This window comes from Parasteatoda tepidariorum, chromosome 7, assembly GCF_982258835.1.
Source record: "Parasteatoda tepidariorum strain Cologne lab strain chromosome 7, Ptep-v5.0, whole genome shotgun sequence".
NCBI lineage: Eukaryota > Metazoa > Arthropoda > Arachnida > Araneae > Theridiidae > Parasteatoda > Parasteatoda tepidariorum.
The window spans coordinates 68,413,681-68,441,397 of NC_141761.1; the positions used below are offsets into that span (position 1 = coordinate 68,413,681).

The 27,717-nt window shown below is 27.7% G+C and overlaps 1 protein-coding gene across 8 annotated transcripts in view; it reads left to right on the forward strand.

The window, feature by feature from the left end:
• Positions 1-27,717, forward strand: part of LOC107447205 (roundabout homolog 1) — a 130,849-nt gene that overhangs the window by 85,436 nt on the left and 17,696 nt on the right. For 6 of the 8 annotated variants that reach the window (XM_087168003.1, XM_087168001.1, XM_087168002.1 and 3 more), the window contains exons 3-13: positions 15,292-15,573; positions 17,170-17,308; positions 17,415-17,542; positions 19,479-19,603; positions 20,822-20,981; positions 21,691-21,888; positions 22,696-22,785; positions 23,711-23,872; positions 25,854-26,033; positions 26,756-26,877; positions 27,389-27,614. In XM_087168003.1, coding sequence (XP_087024129.1) covers positions 15,292-15,573; positions 17,170-17,308; positions 17,415-17,542; positions 19,479-19,603; positions 20,822-20,981; positions 21,691-21,888; positions 22,696-22,785; positions 23,711-23,872; positions 25,854-26,033; positions 26,756-26,877; positions 27,389-27,614 — 1,812 coding nt within the window. Of the gene's footprint in view, positions 1-14,586; positions 14,894-15,291; positions 15,574-17,169; positions 17,309-17,414; positions 17,543-19,478; positions 19,604-20,821; positions 20,982-21,690; positions 21,889-22,695; positions 22,786-23,710; positions 23,873-25,853; positions 26,034-26,755; positions 26,878-27,388; positions 27,615-27,717 lie in introns of those variants that run through there. The other 2 variants (XM_087168008.1, XM_087168007.1) reach the window with 2 other exon arrangements.

Consider the following 27,717-nt stretch of genomic DNA (forward strand, 5'->3'; position numbering starts at 1 on the left):
TAGTTATTTCTGTTTGTTTTGTTCATATAATGAATTTTAAACCAGAATTTTTTTGCTGCGATTCTTGTGATCTAAAAAATTAAACGGATAAAAATTGAATCGAAACTCTTGGGGAAATATTGAGTGGTTTAAGCTCTGGAAAGAAACAACTGAACGATTCAAGCTACCTAGGGAAAAAAAATTTAGCTTGTAATTAACCTTTATTGTTTAATAGAAAAAGAATTTTTTGTTATTTCTGTTGATTTTGTTCATATAATCAATTATAAACCAGAATTAACCAGAAAAAAATTGATAATGAAACAAAAATGTGAAATCAAATAACGAAAATGAAGAAGTTCACGAAAAGAGAAGGTAGAAAACGTATGAATATTTTTAGGTGTTATTGCTGAATATAATACGTTATGAATATAATACGAATATAACGTTTGATTTCTCATAAATTTTTAAAAAAAATTTTTATCGATATTATTTGTTAATTAATATCTCTAAATTTCTTTATAAACTACATTTAAAAGTAGCTTAAGCATATTACAAAATCATTTATTCAATCAGTTTAAATTCTTTTTTGAATTAGTTGCAACAGGCTACAATGTTTCTTCTATTTGGTATTTTTTGTAACGTTAATTGCATAAAAAAGTTCTGCAAATTTCGAACTCGTGCAAATCATTTGCAAACAGTGAAAAATTAGCATTAGAGAACAAAATTCATTTCATGAATTCTTGAGCAAAATTTGGGATTGAAATTGCTAAATAAAGAGTTAGTAAAGGTTTTTTATTTAGGAAAACTATAAATTCAACTAACACATTTTTGAAGAAGAAAAAAAAAATCAATTTTAGTGTGCTAAATGGTTGCATCTTAAAAATAAAAAAGTATTGTATGTCTGAATATATTTTTATTCTTTCAATAAGGCATTATTATTTTCCTCCTCTATCCGAAAATATTAATATCTTAAGTTTAAACTGCGCTTCATGAAATCATGATTTAGTTCTAACTTCCATAGAACTCTTGTACCCCCTCTATCGTCCCAAAATCTGTTTTATTACTGCCTTCCCCTCTTTTTTCTTTTTTCGTTCTTAATAATCCCAGAGCTCTAGTCACGCTCTTAGAAACGTCTCTATTACCAAGAAATTAATGTCTTATCTTGAAGATTCAACCTCCTATTTTTTTTAACGACTTCCTTGGAAATTTAAACAACTTCATTGAAATAACGCTTAATAAAGGCTAACTTATTTTTGCACTTAATTAATGTAGTATGAAATCTATACTTTGAAGAATTCGCGGTTCACTAAACTTCTTATTATATCAAATAGTGTTATAATTAATAAAAAGAAAGATTTAAACATATGAATTAGAAAAATGTGTATAAAAGTTAACTTACTTTTGCACTTAATTAATGTAGTATGAAATCTATACTTTGAAGAATTCGCGGTTCATTAAACTTCTAATTATATCAAATAGTGTTATAATTAACAAAAAGAAGGATTTAAACATATGAATTAGAAAAATGTGTATAAAAGTTAACTTATTTTTGCACTTAATTAATGTAGTATGAAATCTATACTTTGAAGAATTCGCTGCTCACTAAACTTTTTATTATATCAAATAATGTTATAATTAACAATAAGAAAGATTTAAACATTTGAATTAGCAAAATTTGTTTTTTTTTTATTAATGCATGTGATTAAACTTCTATAGAGATATAGTGTTTCAACAAGGTAAAAAAAAAAATATCAAAATACACGTACAGGAATTCATTGTAAAAAATCCTGGATCAAATTACGATAAAAAGTACCAGAGCCCTGATTGCTAGTATTTTTTACAGTGTAGTTTAATCATTTATTATAATATTTTATCGGGCTAGTATTGTGTTACATATATGAGACACGTTTTCCTGATTTATTCATAAAAATTAGTTAAAATAGATGTTACGCTTAAAGTAGTGGTGCCACGATACCTCGAATCATGGTGAACTTCATTTTCTTCTTTTTTTTAAAATGGTTTCTTCATGTTTATCGAGAACAAAAATATCGGGAACCTTCAAAACGCTTTGTTTGTGGCCATTGAATAAACTGTTTGTGATTGTTTAATAATTAATAATAAGAAAGAGTATGTTACAAATCTGCACTTTCGAGAAAAACATAAGCTGCGTCGATTGCGGAAAGATTGTTTTAATTGTTTCCAAATTGAATTGTTGGGTTCTCTTCTTTAGGCAGTCTAGAAAATTACTCGGTACATGATAATCGGTGATTGATATTCCAAAACCAACGAAAAACTTTTTTTCGTAAAAATGTTACAAAACCCCTATTAACATTGACCGCTTCAATTATTTATTTATAAATAACATTTTCTTGTGCTGGGATAGTGTCACATCTTCAAAAAAAAAATAATAATAATAATAATAATTGATATGACAGGGGTAGAAATTAAGAAAGTCGGCTACTGATTCGAAGAACCAGCAACTAAAAGATATTACTAGTCCGTAAACATTTTTTACTGGGTCGTTTATATGCTTCTGTTAAATTTAGAAAAAAAAATGAATGAAATGATAAAGTGATTTTAAATTAGAAGTTTCAATACAGAGAAAGTTCAATTTTCATGATTACGATAAAATATGCTATTCTGGGACAAATATGCTGACTGAAATACAAAACTGATATCTAAAAACTAAAACAGCATATCATTTCTTTACATCGATTGTGACCCAGAAGACCATGGATAATTACTTTATGGTGATCAGAGGCAAATTTTAGTAGTCTTGGTCAAACAAATCACCTCTAATTTCTAGCCGAGTTTGGTATATTCTTGCAAATTTATGATTTAAAATAGGGTGATACAAGCTGGGATGTAAAAAATCCTTCTTTTTTTTATTGTTTGTACAAGTTAGCTGGAAACACAATTATGATATACTTTTTACAATAAGTTTGATAATTATTGAACGAATTGCGGACAGTTTAGCTGTCAAATTTTTATAGCTTTTGAATTAATATGAGTGGGTTGCTATAGTTTTTATAGAAATATATAAACATAAATATTCAGGAACAAAGTAAAATAGTAAATATAAATCAGAATTCTCTTTAAGAATAAAAAAAAAGGCAGGATGCTTCCTCATAGAAAAAGGCACTTCGAGTTTTGAAATGGCACTTACTTAACACCGTAAAAAGGGAAAGTTATAAAAATTTAACCAGATGAAAATAATCCTAATAAGTTAAATATTTGTTATAGTAATAAGAATTAAACTTTTTAACACGTGTAATTCTACCAGTGTGTAATTATTATTTAAACAGTGAATTAATTTTTTTAGATGGAATATTATTGAAAAGGCAGCGTTTTTAAAGGATGGTGGCTTATTTTTACAAAAAGGGGAAAGAGGGCGCATTTATAGGGATAGTGAAGGTAGGTTGAGCCACCCTTCTAAAAACGCTGAGGGAGAACACTGTATAAATATCCAGGGATATAAAGTAAAAGAAAAGATATACATCTATTCTTTCACGATATACAAAAGAAGACGTATGGGACATAATTCTGAAAAGAAGGCGTATTACTATTATTTGCAATTGAATGAAATTTAATTTCTATTTTATTTTTATTAAATGGAATTATTTATATGTTTGACTTATACTGACACCAAATTTTATTATTGCATTTGCAACACGTAAAACAAATATAATTTCACAAAACATATATTGTTTCAAACTTAATGTTAAAAATAAGAAATTTATAGCATTAACATTTGTTTATTTCGATATACAGAATTCCTTATTTACAAACCTCATGAGGTATATAAATTAATTTAGTACGATTTAAGAAGTAATTTCATTGCATAAAAGTAATTCCACTGCATAGAAGTAATTCCATTACATAGTTGAATTTCTCAAACTCTTAAATATTTCGTCGTTACCCTCTCTGACGTAAAAGGGATTTGTATTCCAACCACACTATTTATTTTATTCTTTTTTTCATCTCCTAAATGAGTGGAATATCCACCCACACACTTGACCTCTACGCAGTAACTTAGTATTAAATTGCATTTTTCTTTCCGTCATATTCGCTTCATTATCATCCAAATAATGCTGCTCGTGGTGTTTTAATTTCGCTTGACCTCTTCATCTGAGGTCATTTTTGATTTCTGGGCGCCCAAACAGAAATCGTAGAGGAGGAATTTCGTATCCCGTGTGAGTTTTATATATATATATTTTTTTTTATTTACCTGTTCTGAACTTATTGTTCTTTTCCTAAAATGAAAGGGCAACCATTCTTTTGCAGTAACTACTAATGTGGGCGACCTTAAGCGTTTAAAGCAACATATAATTATTTGAATTGCGAAGTATTATTATTATTATTTATTATTTTAAAGGAAAAAGTTGTGACGACTTTCTAATCGCAATCGCTAGATTTTAAATTATTTCTGAAATAATATTTTTAATTATTTTTTTCTTAATGCTTTTTAAATAAATTAAAGAATTGTAAAGAAATATTTATCTATTTTCTTTTGTAAATAAACTTCAATTTTGAACTTTTACGAAACTGAAAATTCTAGATAAAAGGTATAGACCGTTTTTAATATTTATTCTTAATCTAGATGTTTAAATGGGTCATTCTCACGAAAACTGTCATTTTTCAGTTCATAAAATCCCAAAAAAGGAAAGTGAATAAAAAGCTCTGAAACTTTTTATATTAATAGAAATATGTAATGGCATTATAAGGAAAGTATATATCCTATAAATTATACTTAATATTTAAATTAATTAATTTTTTAAATAATTAATTTATAATTAATTAATTTATAATAATTAATAATTAATTTAATAAATAAATTAATTAATTTAATAAATTAATTTATTATTTTTTAATTTATTTTTCAAATTAATTAGTAAGTAAATTAATTATTTTCACTATTTAAAAAGTGAGGGAATGACACTAATAGTGAGGGAATGATATTTTATTTTAATACATGTTTTTATCTAAGTTACATCTACCTAAAGTTTGAAAATGATAACATACTAAGTATATCTAATATTTATTATAATTTAGTCTTATATATTTAATAGTTTTTACAGGTTTGGGAAATAAAATTGGCTGGCACGATTGAGCAAAAAAAAATTTGATAATATACTCATATTGAATCATTCCCTCACTTCAGCGCCATTCCCTCACTTTATACACTAGTGAGGGAATGACGAATTCAATAAAATTTAAAAGTAACAGTTAGGCCTAATTAATTTCTGAAGTTAATCACGTACAATTATATTCATACAAGAAAGCAACATATAATTATCACCTTTCTCGATGAAGTTGTATTTTATTTTACTCTAAAAAATGACATGAGGGAATGACAAATGTAAAAAATTTTACCTGGTTTGATTCATTCAAATTTATTCCACAGCAAAGCTTCCTTAAGTTGAAGATGGAAACATACTGCAATTTTGTTCTATGATGCCAGTTGTTAACTTCTGAAGTTTTTATTAAAATATTTTTATTCTAAGAAGATTGATTGCAGGTGATAAGAACATTGTAGTGAGGGAATGACGCGAAACACTGGGGACAAAGTTTAAAATAGTGCTGCGTTAATATTTTTATCAGAAATTAAACTTAAAATTGATTTTCTGAATTCTATATTTCAGTATTCTGAAATAAAAAACACGAATTTGTAAAAAAAAATTTTTTATTTCAGTAACAATTTTTTTCTTTTTTTAAATCAGCAGTGGGGACAAGTGAGGGAATGACATATTGGTATATTTTAATTACCTAAAATAAATAAAAAATAAAAATTGATAATTTTATTTTTATTCCTTTGTTAGCTTGCATTCTGAAGGACACTTTCCCTGAATTTTTTTTTCTCGTAAGCTGTAAAACAAACATAAAATATACTGGGGCATGAAGATGACTGTTTTTGTGAGAATGACCCAAATGAGTAAAGGCTTATTGACATTTAAAATTATTTTGTTTTATACATTAGCTCGAAATAAGTATAAAATTTTAAAACTGTTATTAAAAAGAAACATGTTATTTTTTAAAATGTAATGCATCTTTAATTTTTTAGAAAGTAAAGGTTTATAGATATCCAAAGTTATTTTCTCTATGAATTAACTCCAAACAACTTTGACCTGATATGAAATTAGAGTTTTAAAAATAGTGGAATTTCAACAAAATATTTGGAAATTTCGAAAAAATACATATTAAAATTTTTTAACATGTCAGTAGATAATTTGGTAGGTGTGCTGGTTTTAAAGTGATAAATGTAAAATCCTGACCTTATTGAAAAATACAGGCAGATTCATTAAAAATTAAAAAAAGAAATGTTTTCAGTTCTTTTTTTTTTTTTTTTTTAGACTTATTTATTATCAATTCTTTTCAAATGGTATGGATTCAAAGTTTTTGTTTTTATGCCCTTATTAATTTATGAAAATCAAATAGCACATCCTAGAAAATTTTGAAGCACCTGTCATTTTTACATTTGCATACGTTTACTTTCATAAAAATCATATTAAGCTGTTCGATTTATGGAAATAATTTAATGCATGGCTAATGAAATTTTTTTTCTTCTTACCCTTGACAGACACAAAAAGTAGTTGCCATTTCTGATTTCTTTAGGGTAAAATTTATTGAATCAATCATTTGAATCAACCTAGTGATTCTTAGATCAAATCCTTGTTTTTATATCAATGTGATCATTGAATCTAGACTTCTGTTTTGAATCAATTAATTCTTATTGGATTAATGATCGATTCAATTCATGATTCAATTAATTTGAATCACTAAGACAGAGATGATGATTTAGATCAATGGTGTGGATTTAAAAAGCTGATTGGTATTCATTGAAAAAACTGGTGCCTTAGATTAGAGTCACTTTAATAATTCGTTTAAGGCAACCCTACAACATTCTGAGTGTGTTAAAAAATTTAATTTGAAATTCAACGTTCACTTGCGTTGCCAAGGGTAGTAAAAAAACGACAGTTTAAGTGCCTTACACTCGAAGCAAAGCGATAATTTTAAACTAAGTATATCATCTTGCCGTGAGGAATAACCTCGGCTTTGGAACTGACAAATTACTTAAATATTTTAGTTATATATACTTTCTTAAAAATCGCCAATTTGGCGACATTTTTCCATCAAGATGAAAATTATCAAAATCTCTGCCTTATTCTCAGTTTTTGCAAATTTTTGTAAGCCTAGATAGTAAATACATCATTGGAGTAAGTTTTCAAACATCAAAAAATTAGACCACCAACTCTTGTCAGTTTCACTAAACTGTGGCTTTTCTCCATATTGGCGTTTTGCGGAATTTTCAAAATAAGCATAGACAACCCTGGCGTTAGATAGGTTAAACTTGACCTAACAGTCATGTTGCAAACTCACAGCAGTTTTAAAAATAGCATATTATTCGAAAAAAAAGGAAGAAAAAAACAACAACATCATTTCATATGACAACGTAGCCTTCGAAAGACAGCCACAAAAATTTCACGAAGAATAACACAAATAAAAATACCTTATTTATGGATAGCATTTTTCTCTGTTCCTAAAATTTCTGTAAAATGTTTTAGCTGCTCTATTGCAGGAAAGAAATTATTTCGTCTTGTAAATATTCGAAGAATCTTTCTATCCATGCAACATTTTATCTATGCAATACTTTATCTCTGCACATAATAAGTATCGTCGTACGGTGCTGTTTACTATGGGGGCCCTTTTTAACAGTCATAGCAGGATTTCAAATAAAATGCTGTATACTTAACGTTCCTTTTCTTATTTATATTTCTTGGTTCACATCTGTTACAGTTGGGCGTCATCTGTTGTTAAAATTGGCGAAGTCTGAACAGACCCGCTCACTTTGTTTGCATCCAGGGTCCTCGAAAGCTCTATTTCCCTATCTTGGGAGGAAAAAATAAATAAAATAAAAAGCAAGCTTTGAATCGGAATTTTTCTTTGGGGGCTGTTGTGTATCACGTGACAAACATCACGGAGCCCCCTATAACACGTGAAGAGATTCATTGATGGGTGAAACAGAAATTTTCAAGGAAAAGAAATCGTTATACCAGGAGATGTGCTATATCTCTGCGTGCACTAATAAAATAAATTGCATTTTCCAACAGAGTTCGATTCGAAAAATGTTAGAACACAGCAGGGCATAGGCTATTTAAATTCCGAAAGGTACAAAACTGGTTTTAATTTAGTCAACGGAGGTCAGTCGTTTTTCGACGATTCATAAATATTTTTTTAAGTGAATTGGTGTTTACTTGACATTGATGTTGAAAACTTTTTTTTTTTTTTAAATTTATTAATGGACCATATACATCTCTGATTTTTACTCAGAAAATAACTAAAGTAAAATTAGATTATTTTTTTTTCGGAATCATGCTTTTAAATATTGTTGCTATTTTAAGACTATCTGTATAGCTGTACATTAAATATAAAGGATGTAAATTAGCGCTTAACCGTGGACTGTCGTTAAAAAATCACAACCTTCCTCTTTATGAAGAATTTGATGACTAATCAAAATCGAAGCTATTCTTCACTTATTTTAAAAATTCCCCTTTTTTAAATTCCCCCTTTATTAAAAATTCTCACTCTATTTTATTTTATTTTTTTAATATTAAATAAAACTGAGTTTATTATTTAAGATACATTTAGAAAGTAGTAAGACAAATAACCGAAACACTTAAGGAAAATTATAAGGTTGCAGATTTGAACTCAAATTAATCCACTGTGCAGGTTGGACAGTTTTATCATGAATGATAAAGTAATACATAACAATATTTATTCTTGGACATTTGATTCGCCATCTAGCATCGTTTCATTTTTTTCTGAATTAATTAATTCGTTATTTGTGCAAATGAAGTGGTATTTATGATTAGTTAATCGTTGGTAGCTAAAGTAGTTGGTGAAAAAATTTAATTTATTTCTATTCATGAATTATTAACTAACTTAATAGTTTTTAGATTATTACTAGCATTGCTAGTTTTAAGTTCGCAATACTATCAGCCTTACCTGGTCAACTTTTATAGACTAACCAATTTTCGATGAATTCCGAAGTACTTTCAATTATATGTATGAAGAACTTATATTGACATTGAGTTTTGCATTATTATTATTATGCGTCAATTGTTTTTAAAATTTATTTATCTTTTTATATCGGTATATATATATATGATCTCATTACCGAAAATCCTCACCCTATTTATAAATTTCGCTTGAAGCGGTATTATTCTCAAAGCGGCTGTCCCATAAATTCTTTTCATTAAATACCAAGAAAGCACTTTTGTAGGCGTCACCAGCAGATGATGTCCTCGTTTGTAACAAACAACAACCCTCAATAGCGTCAGCTGTGGGCCGGCTTCAGCTTCCTATCATAAGGGGAGGTAGTCTAAATGAACCTATTTCGACCCCCCTTCCCTTGATGGTGATTAAAGGCTGCATGAGAGCGTTTCACACGCGTTATATAAAGATAACTATCCGGGAAGCTGTTAATTTTGAGCACGTACAAGTAGTCAATCGTTGGCCATTAACCTCCCGGACTCTTAATTGGATTCCATTTCAATAAACATGGGGAAAGAATCGGGGGGGGGATAATTAGAATGATAAGAGTTATCTAAAAATGGGGGACTCCCGGAATTGTTTAATTGTATCGTTTGTCTTTGACACATTGTGTAAAGATTGATGAAAAGATTTGTGATAAAAAAATTTTATGACTGAGAGAGTGATAAATTTTATGTTTTATCCTCTAAATTATAATGCGTTTACAACCTTTTTAATGATTGTATCACCTTTTGTTTCATACATTGTAAATTGATAAAACTTTATTCGATTTCTGCCAAACTGACTTGTCTGCGTGATCCAATTCCTTGCTAATGTAAACAAACTTTTTTTGCTAAACAAATTATAGTTCACTGATTGCGAATTATAATAATTAAAATTATAATAAGTAAATATAAATACAACCATTGTGCATCTTTATTTAGTTTTGTATTTATTTAATTTTAGATTCTTTGAAACTCAAAATGACGGTTAGACAGAACGTAAATTTAATTTCGATTTCGGTAATGCTAAAATTCTTTTTATCAGCTTACATTGGTGCCTTAGAATCTTCAATGCGACTGCCGATTCCCTTGTTAATGACATGAGTTCTTTAGCCCTGTTACCACCTCTCCATAGCGCTTGGAAATAAATTTTGTCTTGATTTGCCTCTGTATTTTTTTATTTTTGTTTTTTCACTTTTTTCACTCTCGGTTACAGCGCTTTTTTTTTCAGTCTTGTTTTTCATCCTAATTTTTGTTGGCAGCTTAACGTTTTCTGTTTCAAATTAATTTTGTTTCCTTTATTCCCGTCTGGTGAGTATTTGGAATGGGCGTCTATTCTTAAACACTCGAAACATTTCGACTTTAATTACTATCTTTAATATTTTGAATCAAATTAAGTTTTAAATCATAATCATCAAATATTTCTTCAGTTTCTTGGGATTATTCATTTAATTACTGTATTATAAATGAGATTTCAGCTATTGTATGTAATTGTTAGTGAGTCGAATCATATTTGTATATCCCCTTCTAAATACTTAAGTAGGAATATATTATTTGTAGAAATATAATATATTATTTTTGGAAACAGAATTAATTTGGCAAAATTATAAAAACGCTTTTAACTTCAAAAATATTTCAAACTATAAGTGTTGTTCGCTTAGGTTATATTTAATAACATTGTAAAGCAGAAGATAAATGATTTTTTTCCCAATGGCCATCCAATTGACACTCGTCATTCAGATATCAGTAGGGCAGATTTATTGGCCACTCTTTCAGGGGTACCACATTAGGTGGACCATATCAGTAGGGCAGATTTATTGGCTACTCTTTCAGGGGTACCACATTAGGTGGACCATATTAGTAGGGCAGATTTATTGGCCACTCTTTCAGGGGTACCATATTTGATGAACCAACGCTGCTCCCACAGTAAAGACAGATAGTACAGAGAATGAAAAAAATCCATGCCTTATCCGGGATTCGAACTAATGACCTTTCTGACTTGAAGTCAGCTCCCTGACCACTTCACAGCCCGGCCGGAAAAATAATAATTCAGAATATTTGTGTAAATTATTTTAAGATGCGATTTGCGCCTAATTGTACTCATAATATTTTTTCAAACGTTTTCAATATTCATTTAAAAATATTTAAATAAACGATTTCTCTGTTAAGTTTAACTTAAGGAAAAACTTTTTTCTATTTTAATTCTATTTTAATTTTTCTATTTTGATGTATCACAATTGCAATCATTGTTGTTTTGTGGTATGTTTCAGACTTAAAAAACTTATTTAAACTCGAAACATTTTCTCTTCTGCAATAAAAAAATGGAAAACTGTGTTATTTTTATCTTATGAAATTTCGCTTTCGTTGCACGTAATCATTTATCTTCTTCACAATTTATTTTGTATAAATTTTTTTGGAGAAAGTTTTATATTGCGTAGATTTTCGCAAATGTAATCGTACATACAGTGTCTTGATAACCTTCGCTATGAGGTATTTATTTTACATTGCTTAGTAACCTTGACTTCTTAAAATTTTAATCCAGATTTGTACTTAAAAATTATCTATCATGAGAATTAAAATTTAGTGAGGAAAAAATTGTTGCATAACTTTAAAGCATTTAAATTTTGGAAGATTTTTGTGTGATTAAATTTTTCGTCTTGTATTTTTAGTTTATTTTCTCTTACAATTAAAATTAAGTTGTTGTTTTTTTCGAAATTTTTTTTTATTTTTATACTAACTTAAAAAATTGAGAACAGTACCCTCTTGGGTATCTTGGATTTTTCTGTTCGCACCCGCATTAACCATTCTCCCTTAAAAGAGGGACAGAATGACAGAAGACACATCCCCTACGAAATACTTCCATTTACTGAGAAAGATAAATTTTTATAGTTCTTTTTCTTGTCTTATTCTGGAATAAGTCATGACGCCCCCAAGAGTACTGTTGATACAGCTCTTTAAGTCTCTTCAAATCTGTTGTTGGCGATATGTGACCCCCTTCAAATTTTTTTACGTGGGTGCTTTTTTCGTGTCCCCATTTTGTCCCTCCTCCTTTTATTCCTACATTATGTGTTCACGTATGTCTACCTTCATTTGAGTTGATATTTATTGTGAACGCTAATACCAACGTCGCCCCATAAAATGCGCGCGTCTACCAGCTGTTGTCTTACGTCATTTTATTTAAGTTCACGGCATCCTATTTTTAAATCCGTTAAAAGGGAATAGGGAATTAGAATTTCTTATCAATACGCATAGGTATATCTTTTTGTCATTTGTATTAAATTTTTTTTAATCATTTCATACTTTCCCGATGGATTTTAGGCATGCTAGAGTATGCCGAATTTCATATATTGACGTTACTACATTCGAAACTTATTTAAACTTACAAGATAAGCCATAAAATTGTCCTAAATTTCTTAACTAAGTGTAAAAAGAAACGTACCACACAATAAAGTTACTAAATATTTATTTTGCAGTTTTAATATTGATAATTTATAATTGTGTATTATGTAGTTAAATTTAAAAATATGTATTGGTGCAATTTCCTAAATATTTTTTTTATAATTTTCAAAAATCCTGAGAAAATACTAAGTTACTCTGCTTCAGATAAAAACACAGAACAAATAGCATTTTAGAAAATTTTTCAAAAAGCATATCAAAATACAAATATAATAATCTAATTGAGTAATTTTTAAATCTTTGTTCCAACAAATGAACTGTAAAAATAGGTCCAAACTATTATGTCTTTTTTTTTTCTATTTTATAGGATTTAACTTAATTTTTAATTTGGATTACAAGCATTCATACATTTGAACTGCAATTGTAATCATAACTACAAGGGACCAATAGCTGCGAGTAATACTTTACAATTACGATTCTTGAGCATCGCAAAAACTTACTTGCAATTAATAATGTCCCGCAGTGGACTGATCGTTAAGACACGGTTCCCAACAGATCACCGAGGTCAAGCATCACTGGCTACGGTCAGTGTGCGGGTGGGTGAGCACTTGGATCAGTCTGCGTAGGGGCCGAGGGTGTGCGGTATTGGACCTCGTTAAACTGTTCTACCGTAAAGTGCTCGACTTCGCGTGCAGGTCGTCGGACTACCGAAGCAGGGGTGCCATCCCCTCTGCAGAGGATCAAAATTGTGATGGCATGTCTTCGGATCATCCTCAGGGATGTTTCCCAGACCGTCACCAATAGCCCATTGTGCAGCTCTAGTGCGACGTAAATTAACTACAATCTATATTATATAAAACGCTAATACGTACGTATGTATGTATGTATCAATAAAACCGATGATATTTCTTTTCTCGCGCCGGCAACAGTTTTCATTTTTAATTGATTGGATTCGGCGCGCAAGAGCATGTAGTGAGCAACCAGATAACAATAACCAGAGTGAGCATTATCAGGTTGTTCAATTCAGATTCATGCACTGAAAACTTGACAATATTTAATTTAAACTCAATTGGGTATAATATAGCCTACGTCACAGGTTGTGTTGTTCCTACTAAATTTAACCCATGAACGGCATTTTCTGCGAGCCTAACTTCAAGCCACAAATAAACAAACGAAGTGTTCGATCGTTTAAATAGCTGCTCGCCAGACTTTATTGCATTATAAAGAAAAGTTATTGAAACTAAATACAACTAAATAAACAACAACAACTAAAACAAATAACAACTACTAATAACAGTAACTAAATAAACAACAACTAAATTCCATTCGTTTAGCATTGCGTCATATGTTGTTCCTACTAAATCGAAGTAGTTGTGTTTTTTTCATATTATACCCAAAGTGAGAATGCTTTAAAAGGCCGCTGTTGAATTGATATTTTTCTACTGGGAGCTACCTAAACGTCTAAAAAACGTTTAAGTGTTTGTATTGAATGCATTGAATTTTTTTATATTTCGCGTTTATTTATGCATTGAATTTTCACGCTTTAAAATGCAGAATATTAGTGAAGCAACATTTGATAATTTATTTTGCTAATATGCTTCTTATTTAGCTAATGTTTTGATTTTTTCTAATAATATCTAAATATTCAATCTAAATAGCTAATATACTTTTTTAAAAGTCAATAAGAATATTGGTAGAATTCTTCTACATAAGTACAATACTATGTCTTTGATGATAAAATACTATGTCTTTGATGATAAATTATTATGTCTTTGTGCTAGAACATTGTGTTCATTGGCGAGCGAGCGCAGCGAGCCATGGTTCACGGCGTGAACCACATAGGATTGCGTAGCAATTCTCGGGGGTTGGCGAGCGTTAGCGAGCAGGGGGCGGAGCCTCCTAGTTAATAATATTTTACCCAAATTTAATGCTTACGAGTTACTGATGTGAAAACTCAATCTCTCCTCCGATCTAGATATGAAACTTATAAAATCAAGACTAATTAAGAAATCGTATTCTAATATAATTATAGAATTTATCATCCAATCACAATCTCTGAAATTTAATATTTGAGAAATTCGTGAAATTCAGCGCCACCTTTTGAGACTTTATTATTTTGTTTTCGTAAAATATTTTGTTGCCAACTATCAAGTCCCGTACAAGACAGAAATAAGCAGCTAGAAGCGAATCAAATTTATAATTTTAATAAACAAATGTCGAAGAGCCTGTTCATTATGCTTAAATTTGATCTTACCTAATACATATTTCATTTTCTCAATTGATTCAACATGTACTTTTCATAATTGCACTCGACTTCCAACATCGAAAATGTCACAACTGCTATAATAATGAGAATTTTTATTTAGTTGCCTTAATTTTCATATTTGAAATCTTGATAGATTTTTTTTTATAGTTCTGCTTTGATTATTCTATTCTAAGAAAAGATGCATACTGAGATAATTATACCACATATCAAAACACTTAAGGTAACTCTAACTAAACTGCAAAAAAAGGTCATCTTTATAATGCTTAAAAAATATTTATTTATTGATATATTTTCATTGTAATCAATGGCTATAATTTAATTAAATGACCGTAAATCAGAAATCTTAAAAAGAAAATGTATTACTTCAAGTTTATTTATAATTGCTGATTATTGGTAAGGAATTTCTGTTTCAAATTTTGTTATTTATAAAATTCAGAGTACAGTTTTAGCAAAATTTTAAAATACTACTTTTAGTATGTTAAATAGATTTTTTTCCCATAATTTTTGGTGATTATTTCATAACTAAGTTTAAGATTTCTTTGATATTTATAAACTTTCTGAAGTCTTTTGTTTTGTAACTTACTTAGGATATACTAAACATAAACTTTTATTCTTTAGTACTCAGAGAAGATTTTCGAGTTGTTCCAAAAGCTGTTGCTGCTGCTGTTGGAGAAATTGCGACTCTTGAGTGTGTTCCTCCCAAAGGACATCCTGAACCTACTGTGCGATGGCGCAAAGATGGAGAAGTCATTAATACAGGAAAAGGTAGAATTCGCATTGTACCACCTGGAAACCTTGTTATATCTGAAGTTCGTCAGAGTGATGAGGGGAGGTATGCATGCGTTGCGGAAAACATGGCTGGAATCAGAGAATCCCTGCCTGTCCATATGGCAGTCCATGGTATTTTGTTTATTTAGTATTTTCATTTTTGACTTTTTTTTGTAACTTTCTAAGTATATTACATGGTGCATAGTGCTTAAATTGCTTAAAGGTGCTTATTTTTGATTTAAGTTTTCTAAAAGCCCTTAAAGGTGCTTTTTTTATTCGGGGTTTGTAAAAGGTGCTTAATTTTCTAGCTTTTAAAAAGAAATTTTTTCTTTGCCATATCGATTGTCGTCATAAATTACAAAAAAATGCATGATGTTCACAATTATCTGTGCAATATTTATCAGAAACTAGTTGTTATTATGATTATGTAAAGAAAATGTTTTTGAATTTTATTGATTTTATGATTTTAAAATAACGAACTTTAAAAGATAGAAAAAAATAATTTTTATTACTGTACAGATCCTAATTATGATTTTTTATTTTTTTTGGAAAGTGATTTAAAAAAATTTTTGAGTGCTTGAAAGGTGCTTATTTTTTGTTGAAAAGTCTGGCTACTAACTTTAAATGAAAGATAAGAAGTATTTTTGGAATTTTCAATTTAATAACTCCTATTAGCAGATGATATAGTAATGTAAAAAAAAATATATGCTTAAAATATCAATGAATTTAGCACAAAATGTTAGAAAGTTAAATTAATAAAGAGAAAAAAAATAATGGTACGTCAATAAATATTCTATGATTTTATTTGCTTCTGCTTTCTAATATTTAGACAGTTAATGTAACTTAAATTTATTATAGCTCAAGAAGACAGTAAGATTATATTCTTTACTTAAGAATAAATAAATAATAGTAGTTACTTTTAAACTTTGTTTGATGCAGTATAGCCATTTTTGGTTTTTAAGCATACAAACTTCAACAAATGAATTCCAAACATATGATATATCTAGTTAAAAAATTATATGTTGTAACTTTTTTAGTTGCACATTTCTTAATGTCTCTAAAAATTTTTGAATTAGGGGTACACTCTTTAATGTCACCCCCCAATTTGTTGCTTTCCACGTATTGATTTTATTTTTTGTTGAATTTTTAAATTTATTTTTGTGCATACTTAATTTTTAAACAATTGATTTATATAATTTCCTAAGAGGCTCTGACCCTCACCATCTTGGATTTTAGGTATATAGATTTTCAATTTGCATTTTCTTGATATTTTTTTTAATGATATAGTATTATTCTATAGCACGATACCTTTTTATATAAAAATATATAGAATAATTTTTATATAAGAATATATATAAAAATATATAGATAATATATAGAAGGAATCTAAAATACCCCACATTTTCTTTCTCCTATTCTGATTGGGTGGCAGCCTTGTATTTTACATGCATTGAAAGCTACTGCCAAGCAGAGTAAATGTCTGCCATCAGACTATCTGAGAAAAGTTAATAAAGAGGATTAAAAGTGTAGTTAGAATTTTATTTTTTTATCTCCACCTCTTCTTCAGTTGAGTTTGGTCGAGAGGAGAAAGCGTAGAAGTTTGGAAACCCACTGATTTTCATATAAATTAAGAGAAAAAAAAGTAGCTTAAACATTACTGTTAAAAGAAACTTTTAAACCTTATTGAAAACTACTCTAATTTTTAATAATAACTTTTGTTCTTGTCAGTGAAACCATTTTTTGTGAAGGAGCCGGAACATCTTACTGTATTATCTGGAGCTGATGTTTCCTTTCCTTGTGATGTTGAAGGAGATCCACCTCCTTCAATTACTTGGAGAAGGAAAGACAATAAAATTGCACCTGGAAGGTAAGTTTTGACTATTTCTTTGCGTTGACTTTTTCAGCCATGTATATATCTTTTATGTATGTAATAGTTCAATATGATCTGATTTTTTTTTTTTTTTGCAAAATAGAGCTGAAGTTTCCAAAGACAGTAGTTTGATTATTAAAAATGCAAGCATTATTGATGAGGGTACTTATGTATGTGAAGCTGAAAACTCAGTGGGAACAATTTCATCCGAAGTTTCTTTGACTGTTCATTGTAAGTTCATTTATTTATTTTGTAACTTAATTTACAGATACCAACAGTTTAAATCTCTTTCTAAAATGCATTGTATGTATAATTGTTAAGAGTAGTTCAAATAATTCTTAGTACATGACTTTGAAAATTTTAGTCTACAAAAATTAGAATTCCTTTATCTAAACAAAGTTTAAATGTTTATTTCTAGCGAAATCTCAAAATTGGTTGCAGATAAGAATGATTTCTGTATCAGTTACAATACTTTGTAAAATTTAACTCAAATCTTGCTTCCATACTTAGTGTTCATTCATAATAACTCTAATCTTGCTTCCATACTTAGTGTTCATTCATCGTTTTGCCCATTGAAGTTTATAGATTTTTTCATATGGGTAATAATTGTTTTAATGTTTGCTGCTTTATTCTTTTTTCTCTGAATTAGAATTTAGGATACAATAATAAAGTTAAGAGGATTAGCATGTTTAGAACAGCAGTGGTACATAATATTAGAAAGATTAAATTATCAACAATAATATACAGATTAACAATAATATAAAAGAAAATCGTCATTTTTCTACCTTACTAAATAATAAATTAAAACCATAAACAAAATTTAAAGCAGAGAGACATATTGAAAATTACTAAAATTTGAAATTAAACTTAATGTGTAAAATATGAAGAGTTTTTAATTTTGACATGGTAAGCTAAAGCTGACATCAAGCTAAATTTCATTTTACAAAGCCAGAGAGATATAACCATGGGTGCCACTCTTCAGTCCTGGGGACTGAAATCAGTCTTGAGAAGAATCAATGGACTAATAAATTCTATCAATTAAATTAAATTTACTTTTTTTTCCCTTAGAAATTTAAAAAAAAAAAAAATTTATCTTAATGAAAGCATATGATATGGTAATGATGTCAGGACTTTTATTTATCTTCTTTTTGTCAGCTTCACTAAATCTTATTCTTAAAGCCTTGACAAATGGGATCGATTGAACTTCATCTACTTGTGTTATTAAATTTGTACTTTTGCTGAATCCAAATCTGCTCGAGTTTGCTTCCCCCACCCTAACCTATTGTCATGCTGGCCAAAGTTAAATCAAAATTACTTTTTTAAATAAGAAATTATAGTGCTAGAAAAAAAAGTAACGGTGAAGTGAAGAATAGATTTGAATGGTTTCAGGTTGTTCAGTAATAGTTGTAAAAAAATATACAAGTTTAGCTGTTATTTTCGTTTTGTTAGCTAAAAAAACATAAAATAGTAAAGAAAAAAAATTTTAGAAAAAATAATCAAATGATGCATTTAATATGTAGGCTATTATCATAGAAAGGTAAATTTTGGTGTCAGAGAGCTATAAATTTCTAAAAGTTTGGTAAACAACACTAGACAGTATTATTTGGTCAAAAAATAAGTTCAGTCTTGAAATTTTTTCAGAGTGGCACCCCTGGATATAACTGTTTCAGAATTGCATTCATTTAGAGGAATTTCCGAAACAATAGAAGATTAAACAAATCTATAGAAAAAAAAATTCTTATCATTTATTATTTTTTATATTATATTTAAACCATTAATAATAAAAAAGTTTTTTTTTCAATATTTATGTTCTTTATTATTTTGTACACATTTTTTAGCTTGTTTTGTAAAAATTGTTTGAACTTTTTGCAGAAGATGTGTGAAAAGGAAACATTCAGGTTCAGTTAGGAGAAGAGTATTTGTTATTGAATTAGCTGTAATATTAATTGCCATTTAAAAGTTTATTTTAATTAATGACATTTGCTAAAGTTTTTCGACACAGTGAGTTGTATGAGGTTGGTCACATGTCCTCTTAGGTATCTTCAATTAGTAAACGAGTCAAAAATTTTTAGTTTATTATTAGGCTGTTAATTTGTTATTAGATTTAATTCATTTGCTTTACATTTTTATAGTCTGCTTCTACTTATAGTTCTATTTCTTTCTCTAGCTCGCCCTAATTTTCTTTCACGACCCAAGGATCAGAGGATTGGATTAAATGGAATAGCTAAATTTGAATGTGCTGCAACTGGAAATCCACCACCTTCAATATTTTGGACTAAAGAAGGAAATCAGGTATTAATGTTATACTACTTTTTAAAACTGAAATAATTTTTTAATGTCACTTTACGTTTTTAGTACAATAATTAGTATTAATGATAATGCATAATTATAGCAGTATTATTAGTTGTAACGATTCATCGTTTTGCCCATTTTATAGCTAAAAACATTTTTTAAATCCCGTAGATCATGATTCGATCAATTTATCATTCAAAACACGAGTTTACATTTCGTTCTATAATAAGCAGGGGTTATACTATTTTTTTAAATAATCAAAAAAATCTGATCTCTCTGATTTAAAGCATTTCTTTTTATTTAAATCAGATTTTTTTTGAAATATTTTAAAGATTTAAATTTATAATTAATTAAATTTTATAAATGTAATAATAAGTAAAATATTATTAAAAATAAAATCATAACAATGCAATTCAAATAATGTTGCTGTATTAAAAATTATTTTATAGTGATGCATGATTAAAATGAATTGAAAATGAAATAGAATTGTGTTATAAATTACAACTTGAAAGCAATTTTTTTTTTTTTTTTTAATATTAGCTGTGACAAAATAAATAATTGTGCTTTATGTATTATTTTTATAAATATTTCTATATAGAATAATTTTAAATACCCATCATTTATTAAAAAAAAATCACATTTAAAGAAAAGGCAATCTTAAGCTACTGAAATACTATTTGCAATGTTAAGAAATCCAAAGTGTCTGAATGCTTTGTAAATTTTTAGGTTGATTTAAATTAAGCTGCTTTAAATTAACAAATTCTGATAATAATGTTTTATAAATTCTAATTTGATTCAAGAAATTTAAATGTGTTATTTGATTCACAAGACTTAATATTTGATTTCTTGATCTGGGATTTTATTGGGTTTACTGGGTTTTAACACTCTTCTGGTTAAAAGCTTCTGGATTTAATCAATATTTATGTTAATAAGCCATTTTTCTTAAGAAACGTGAAGGCTTAATTACCATCTTATTGAGATTTTGACTTGGATTGGTCTTATCATTAAAAAACAAATATATTTTTATCATTATTATACATTTTCTAATTCTAATAGTGTTAATCATAACAGCATTTACATTTACAAATGTCAATTTTTAAATTTATTTTGAATTTTTATGCCTCATGTTTTTTCTCCTTACAATTATCATCTAATCAACTCTACATTTAATTTTATCTTTACATGAATCTAAAAATTATCTATTGAACTTCTCTTTAGGTTTTAATGTTTCCTGAAAGATCCTATGGACGATTTGCTGTCAATCGAGAAGGAACTCTAACAATATCTGGTGTCAGAAAAGAAGATGATGGTTATTATATTTGTTCAGTTCTTTCCGGCATTGGATCTTCAATGACTAAAGCTTATTTGGAAGTTACAGGTAATTTTTTTTCAATTGAAAGAAGTTATGATTTTGGATAAACTGTTAAATAAGATCAAAATATTATTACCTAGTTTAAGTGTATAAGTATGTATAATGGGGCGAAACAATTTTTAAACCATGCAAATGGAAATGTGCATTGGAAAGTAAGTTTTGGTACAAAATATCCATTTTTAAACACAACTAGTTATAATTTAGAAATGTAAAATGGCAGCGGTTTGGTAAAAGTTTTGTACCCTAGGACAGTAACAATTTCTAAAAACATGAATGGAAATAATTACCATAATTTTATTTTTTCTAGTTATATCCATAACAAACAAATGGCATATGAAAACAAAATTTAGGGTCATAAGCATTTAAATTATATTTTGGTGAGAGAAAAAATTTTAATCACTTAAAAGTAAATTTTACCTTAATTCTATTTTTATTTTTTAACTGATAGAGACGATTTTTAAATGTTTTATTTTTAGAAAATTGATAAAATTTTGATTTTAGGTTAGTTTTTTTTTATTGGTTGTTGCATTATCCTATGTAGCAACATTATCCTATATAGATTTGCAAAGAACACATGAATTTGTAAAGAAAATTAATTACATCTCAAATGAAATATAAAGTATTACTATTACTACACAAATCGCCAAATATCACTTATTATGAATATTTGTTTTATGTGATTTGAATTAATAATTATCTTATTAACTATTTATAGCTATAGGAGATCTACCTGCCCCTGTCATAAAACTAGGACCTGCTAATCAAACTTTACCCTTAAATACTGTAGCCATGCTACCTTGTGAGGCTACTGGTGAACCTCCACCAATCATAAGATGGTATTCAGATGCTTCTCCTTTACAGTCCAGTAATCCCAGATTTGTCATCCTTGATTCAGGAACGTTGCAAATTGATTGTAAGTACTGATTCGCAAATATAAGAAAAACCAACATGGTTAATGCTTAAAAATAGTGAATATTAACTTTATTTTGCACTGTTATATTTATATATCCTATTAATGAGACTTAGTGGATCTACATCATAATATTGTATTCATTTTCAGCTTATGTATATACACCACAAACAAATTTATAACTAGACTATATACAGCTTTGGGACTATAAAATTAACTGTCAGATATAAAACCTAAGACTATTAATAATAAAAGGAGGAAAAAACTTCATTTCTGTAATTAAATATTTTCAAAATTGAGTAGTCTTTTATAGGTTAATGCTCTCGTTTTTGACCTTATTTATAAAGTCGATGTTCCATGTAAGAAGGATGATCTTTTAGGGTTCCATAGCCGAGGAAAATTAGGAACCTCTATTTTAGGCTATTATCATTTATTTATGATGATACTGTTTTGAGCTATAGGGCTGCTAATGTTAATTTGATTTGATCACTTGGGCCCTATTATTGTGATGAAATAGAGCTCTGTTATTTTAGTGGAAAAAAAAACCCAGTTAATAAAACATTTCACTCATTCCATTTTTATTTTAATTCGTTTTAAAGTCAACTCACCAATTGTTATCAAATGAAACCGCTATTTTCTTTTTTAAAGCAAAGCAAATATGTAGGTATTTATTATATTTTAAAATTTTTCCATTATTATAGAATTTTGCATATTACTAGGTTCTAAGTTTTTTCTCAGCTTATATATAAATATGTATATTGTATTGGATTTTATGAGTTATTTAATGCATTCTGTTTATTTCATTTCCAGCTGTTCAACCAGAAGATTCCGGTCTTTATACTTGCACAGCTTCAAGTGAGAGTGGGGAAACATCTTGGAGTGCCACTCTTAAAGTTGCTTGTAAGTCTCACAATGAGAAGAAAAATTAGATTAACGTATATTCAATTATCACTAATAAGTATTTCTACTTAAACCAGTTATCTGTGAAAGAGTTCGAAATGGTCTGTGATACAAGTCATTATTATTGTTATTTTTTTAAAGAACCTATGCTTAACGGAAACAAATAGGTATAATTATTAAAAACTTTAGTTACAGAAGTTTTATTTATAAAAAAGAGTGCATGATATGTATTTTTTGTTTCTTAATAACATTAAAAGTGGCGAAGCACAGACTCGTAAGTGTTAAAGTTTTTACCAATAATTTCAACCTTTTCCCATTCAAAAATCTTTTTATCTCATTTAAGTCTTGATATTTATTATTACGTTTTGTCAAAAAAAAAAATTTAAGTTTAATATTTTTTGCATTTATACCTTTTTATTTTTGATTAACGCAAATTGAATAACAATTTTCTCATAAAAAATAAAATACTCAGTTTTTGGTAAGGATTTGGTTAAAATAGTTTATGGAACACTGGTGTAAACAATGAAATAGTTATCATAAAAATTTCCTAAGTTAATTACTTTTTTACTATAGTAACTTTTCATATATTTTTACATGCAGATATTTATATTTCTGAAAAATAAAATTACTGGATTTACTCATATTGTGTGTGTGTATATATATATATATATATATATATATATATATATGAACACATCCAGAGATAATTTCAATATTAGACTATTTTTCGACAATAAAATGCAATGTATCTAAAATTCAAACGGTCATAATATGTCTAAGTCGTAACTTTTATTAGTTATTATATTGTGTACGGTTATATATTACTATATTGTTTCGCTGGAAATAATAAACTGTTATTACATTTCTATTTTTTTTCATTGCCTTTTGTTACTGCACAAATTATTAAAAAAAAATCTTTTTACAGCTCCCAGGAACCCAAATGTTATATTTCACAGAATGCCTGATCCTTCAACATTCCCAAGTCCCCCATCAAAACCTTCTCCTTCAAACATTACAGAAACATCTGTAATATTATCTTGGAAGAAAGGTTCAAAAATTGGAGCATCCCAGATTACTGGCTACACAGGTTGAATTGATATTTTTATTTATATTTAAATGAATAGATTGGAAAACATAATTTACTTTTAATTATTGTTCAAAATTTTATTTTATTTACGTGTGTTATTTTTGAAATTGAAATTATGTTTGAAAAATTGGTTTGTTTAAAGTTTTATATGACTTAAATAAGCAATTATGTTTTTTGTTGGAGCTCGCATTTAATTTTATATCATAAAAAATAATTTATTTTAAAAAATTATATGTTTATTTGTTTGAGATGTTTAGTTTTTTCTAAAAGAACTTTTTTTTTCTAATTTAACTTTTAACTCCAGAACTAAATCATTGATAACATCATCTTTAGTACACTCCGAGTGTAACACGAGGTTGTCAATATCTTTCAATAGTCATGAAGAAGAGCTCTCTAAATAAGAGCCTCACCCAAATATTTTGAATACATTTGAATTCACTTATTATTTGTTTTGTTAATATTTTTTTATTTTGAAATTTTTCGTGTTTTCTTATTTGACCTTTTCTGTATTTGGGCGAAGGTTTTCCCGGTTGCTGTGAGAGATTTTGATGGTCTCTCTTAAAGCTTAACATCTACACAGAGTCTAAGGAGAAAACTCTGTGCCTCCCTAAAGTGATCGTAAATAGAGGAGGTCTCAACACAGAGGTGGTCTTTCTTGGAGATTTCGCTGTATTTAAAAATATACGCAAAGTGTATTGAACATTCTTCTTTTTATTCTATTAACATAACATACATTAAATCTGTATTTGGTTAACAGAACCTTATATTTTTCATTTAGTTCCAAGTGTAGAATTATCATGATTTTTAACATAAATTTTATGAATGAATACTTATTATTTTCAATTTTATTGTAGTCTACAAGCAAAATTTTTTTATGACATTGCTTTACATGCTATATGTTCATAACGTTCACTAAATGTTTTTGATGCTATGGCATGAGTCAGGGAGAATGGATAATACCTGGAATTGTCTGGGAATTTTCTTTTGATTTTTAGAAGCAGTATTAAATAGTCAGGGAAAGTGGCAATTTTTTACAAAAATCTGAAAAATTCCTGCATTATTCCTGGAAAATAACGTAACTTAGAATTGCCAGTAACAGTAATCAGTTGCTGAGATTCAAGTTAAATAATTCTAACATCTATTGCAATTTTATGTTATAAAAATTTCACATTTTAGACAAATTGCTACATTTCCATCATCATTCAATATTTTTTTTTTTTTTTTTTTCTCACAAACTCTAATATTTGGCATTACAAATATGAAAAAGATCAAAGTTTTCTGATAAAAATAGCTTTGTATAGATAAAATATGGTCAATTTTCAATGAAATTTACCTGCTATACCTGGAAGAGTCAATGATTTTTTTTTCTTAAATTGAATGGGAACCATGTATAAGATTTTTCTAACAGCATATCATGCTTGTTAATTTCAATTTGTTGTGAATATTATAAAATATATTTAATAAAAATTAAAATTTATAATTAGCATTTAACGTCAAGTTGGTTTTGTTCAAAATGTTGCAGTTGACTCTGTCTTGTGCTGTTTCTTTACTCTGATAGGCTTTTGTTAAATAAGAAACAGACAATTTTTTAACCTTTTTCACAATATTTTAATTAACAAATAAAAACTGAAATAATAAAATTGAAGAAAAGTACTTTAAAAATATCTCTTTTCTTCAAAAATAACCACAGATGTTTTTTTACCAATATATATATGAAGCTTTTTAGTAGATTTTTGTATTAGTATTTTTTCAGTTAAGTTTTAGAGCGATTAGCTTAAGAGTGGTTCAGACAATATTTTAAATAAAAATGAAGAAACTTAAATATTTTAACTGAAAAGTAAGTGCTTTGAAAAAGTTAAATATTTATTACTTTTACTTTAAAAAAAGTCATAAATATTTTTTTTATATATATACTTAATTATATTTGATGCTTTTGAGTGAATTTTTGTAATTATAGTTAAAACTTGCTTTTTTTTTTTAGTTGAGTATTACAGTAGTGATCTTCAGAGTGGTTGGGTTGTACTTGCTCATCGAGTACCTAAGGAATCCTTTGTTGCCTCTAATCTCAGACCTGACACTAAATATACATTTCTTATCCGAGCTGAAAATTCACATGGATTAAGTTATCCAAGTCCGATTTCTGAAGTCATTCACACTCATGGTATGGAAAAAAGATTTTTCTATTACTGATTTTTTATGGTTAGTTTATAAAAAGTAAATAAAAGCTTCTGAAGTTTAAAAAAAAAATTATCAGAAATTTAGTAATTATGTTCTTTGTTTCATTTTATTTTATTTATTAATTTTTTAACAATATTTGTGATAATCTGTGCATAAAAACATAAAAAATATTTTGCAATGTCCTCAAAACTCAAATTCTATTTTTAAAAAAAATTTGTAAAACGGTTTTCGTTATTAAATTTAAATCAAATTTTAAAAAAAAGTTTTAAATTTCCTGAAATCCTGTATTGCAAGTAATACTTTTATTTAAAGTCTTCTTATCATTCATTTCTTTTGCTGGTGGGATAGCATCATATTTTTTCAAGTTTCTAATTTAAAATAGTTTTTCTGTAAAGGATAAATTTCACAAATGATTTGTAGTAATGAGATTTCTTTAACCCTTTTTATTTGTATGTTATTAGTTTGTAAATTGTTGATATGTATTTCAGGCTTTTCGTACATGTAATTCATATTGTATTATAGTGTGTACTGTTAAATGGTTTACTTCTGTTAAAACTGCTGGTAAAATATAAGATGAGAAAACTAAAAATTAACAATTTAGGATTCAAAATTAAAGTAAAAGAGTGATTTGTTGCTTAAAACTACATTTGTAGTTTTGATTCATTATGCTTCCAAGATTTTTATAATTGGTTTTCTTTATTTTAGGACATTCATCTGTTATTCCTAATTATAATTTAGCTGAAGCCCGGTCTCATTTGAGTGATATAGTAATATTTTTACAATCGGTAAATGCCATAAGCTCAACTGCTGTAAAGATGATGTGGAAAGTATGTGAAAACGATTTTATTACATTAAAACAACTCAATAGAAAAATATATTTTGAATAATGTTGAGAAATATTGCTTATTTCTTTACTTTTACTTGACTTATTTAATATTCTATACTTTGTTTTTTAAAATCTAATGGAAAACTGCTTAATTTTAGTTTCTTAATTTTCCATCCAATATAAATATTTTTTTTTCAAGTCACAGTGAAGTAAAATTTTTAATATCAATTATCAGAATTAATTTTTATTAATAATTAATATAATAATTTTTTCCCATATTTTCTTGTTATAAAAATGTATAACTGTTATCTACCTTGCTTCTCTGTCTCTGAACTGTTTGATATTTTTGTTTTTAATGATGGAACATGTTATTTTATCTTTTATATAAATAGTTATTTCTTAATCATAAGCATATGTTGAGCATCTTTCGTTTCTTTACTATTTTGCTAAAATTGTTAAAAGCAACTAAAATATATATATTCTCTTATGTCTTTTTTTTTCTGTTTCATTAGATACAAGGCTCTTCCGGTTTTATTGAAGGATTTTATATTAGGTTTCTTGATTTGGGAGGAGGATCTCAAAAATACAACATGGTTACTGTTTTGAATGCTGGGTCCACATCTTATGTATTATCAGATCTGAAGAAATTTGCCAAATACGAATTTTTCTTAGTTCCCTTTTATAAAAATGTTGAAGGTCCTCCAAGTAATTCAAAAATAGCTCAGACATTAGAAGATGGTAAGTCTTATTTTTCTTTCAGTCTGGTTTTCAAACTAACTTTATTTTTCTTATCAGAGTTTGAAGTTATCCTGATTTTCAAATAAAACTTTTTTTGAGCTAT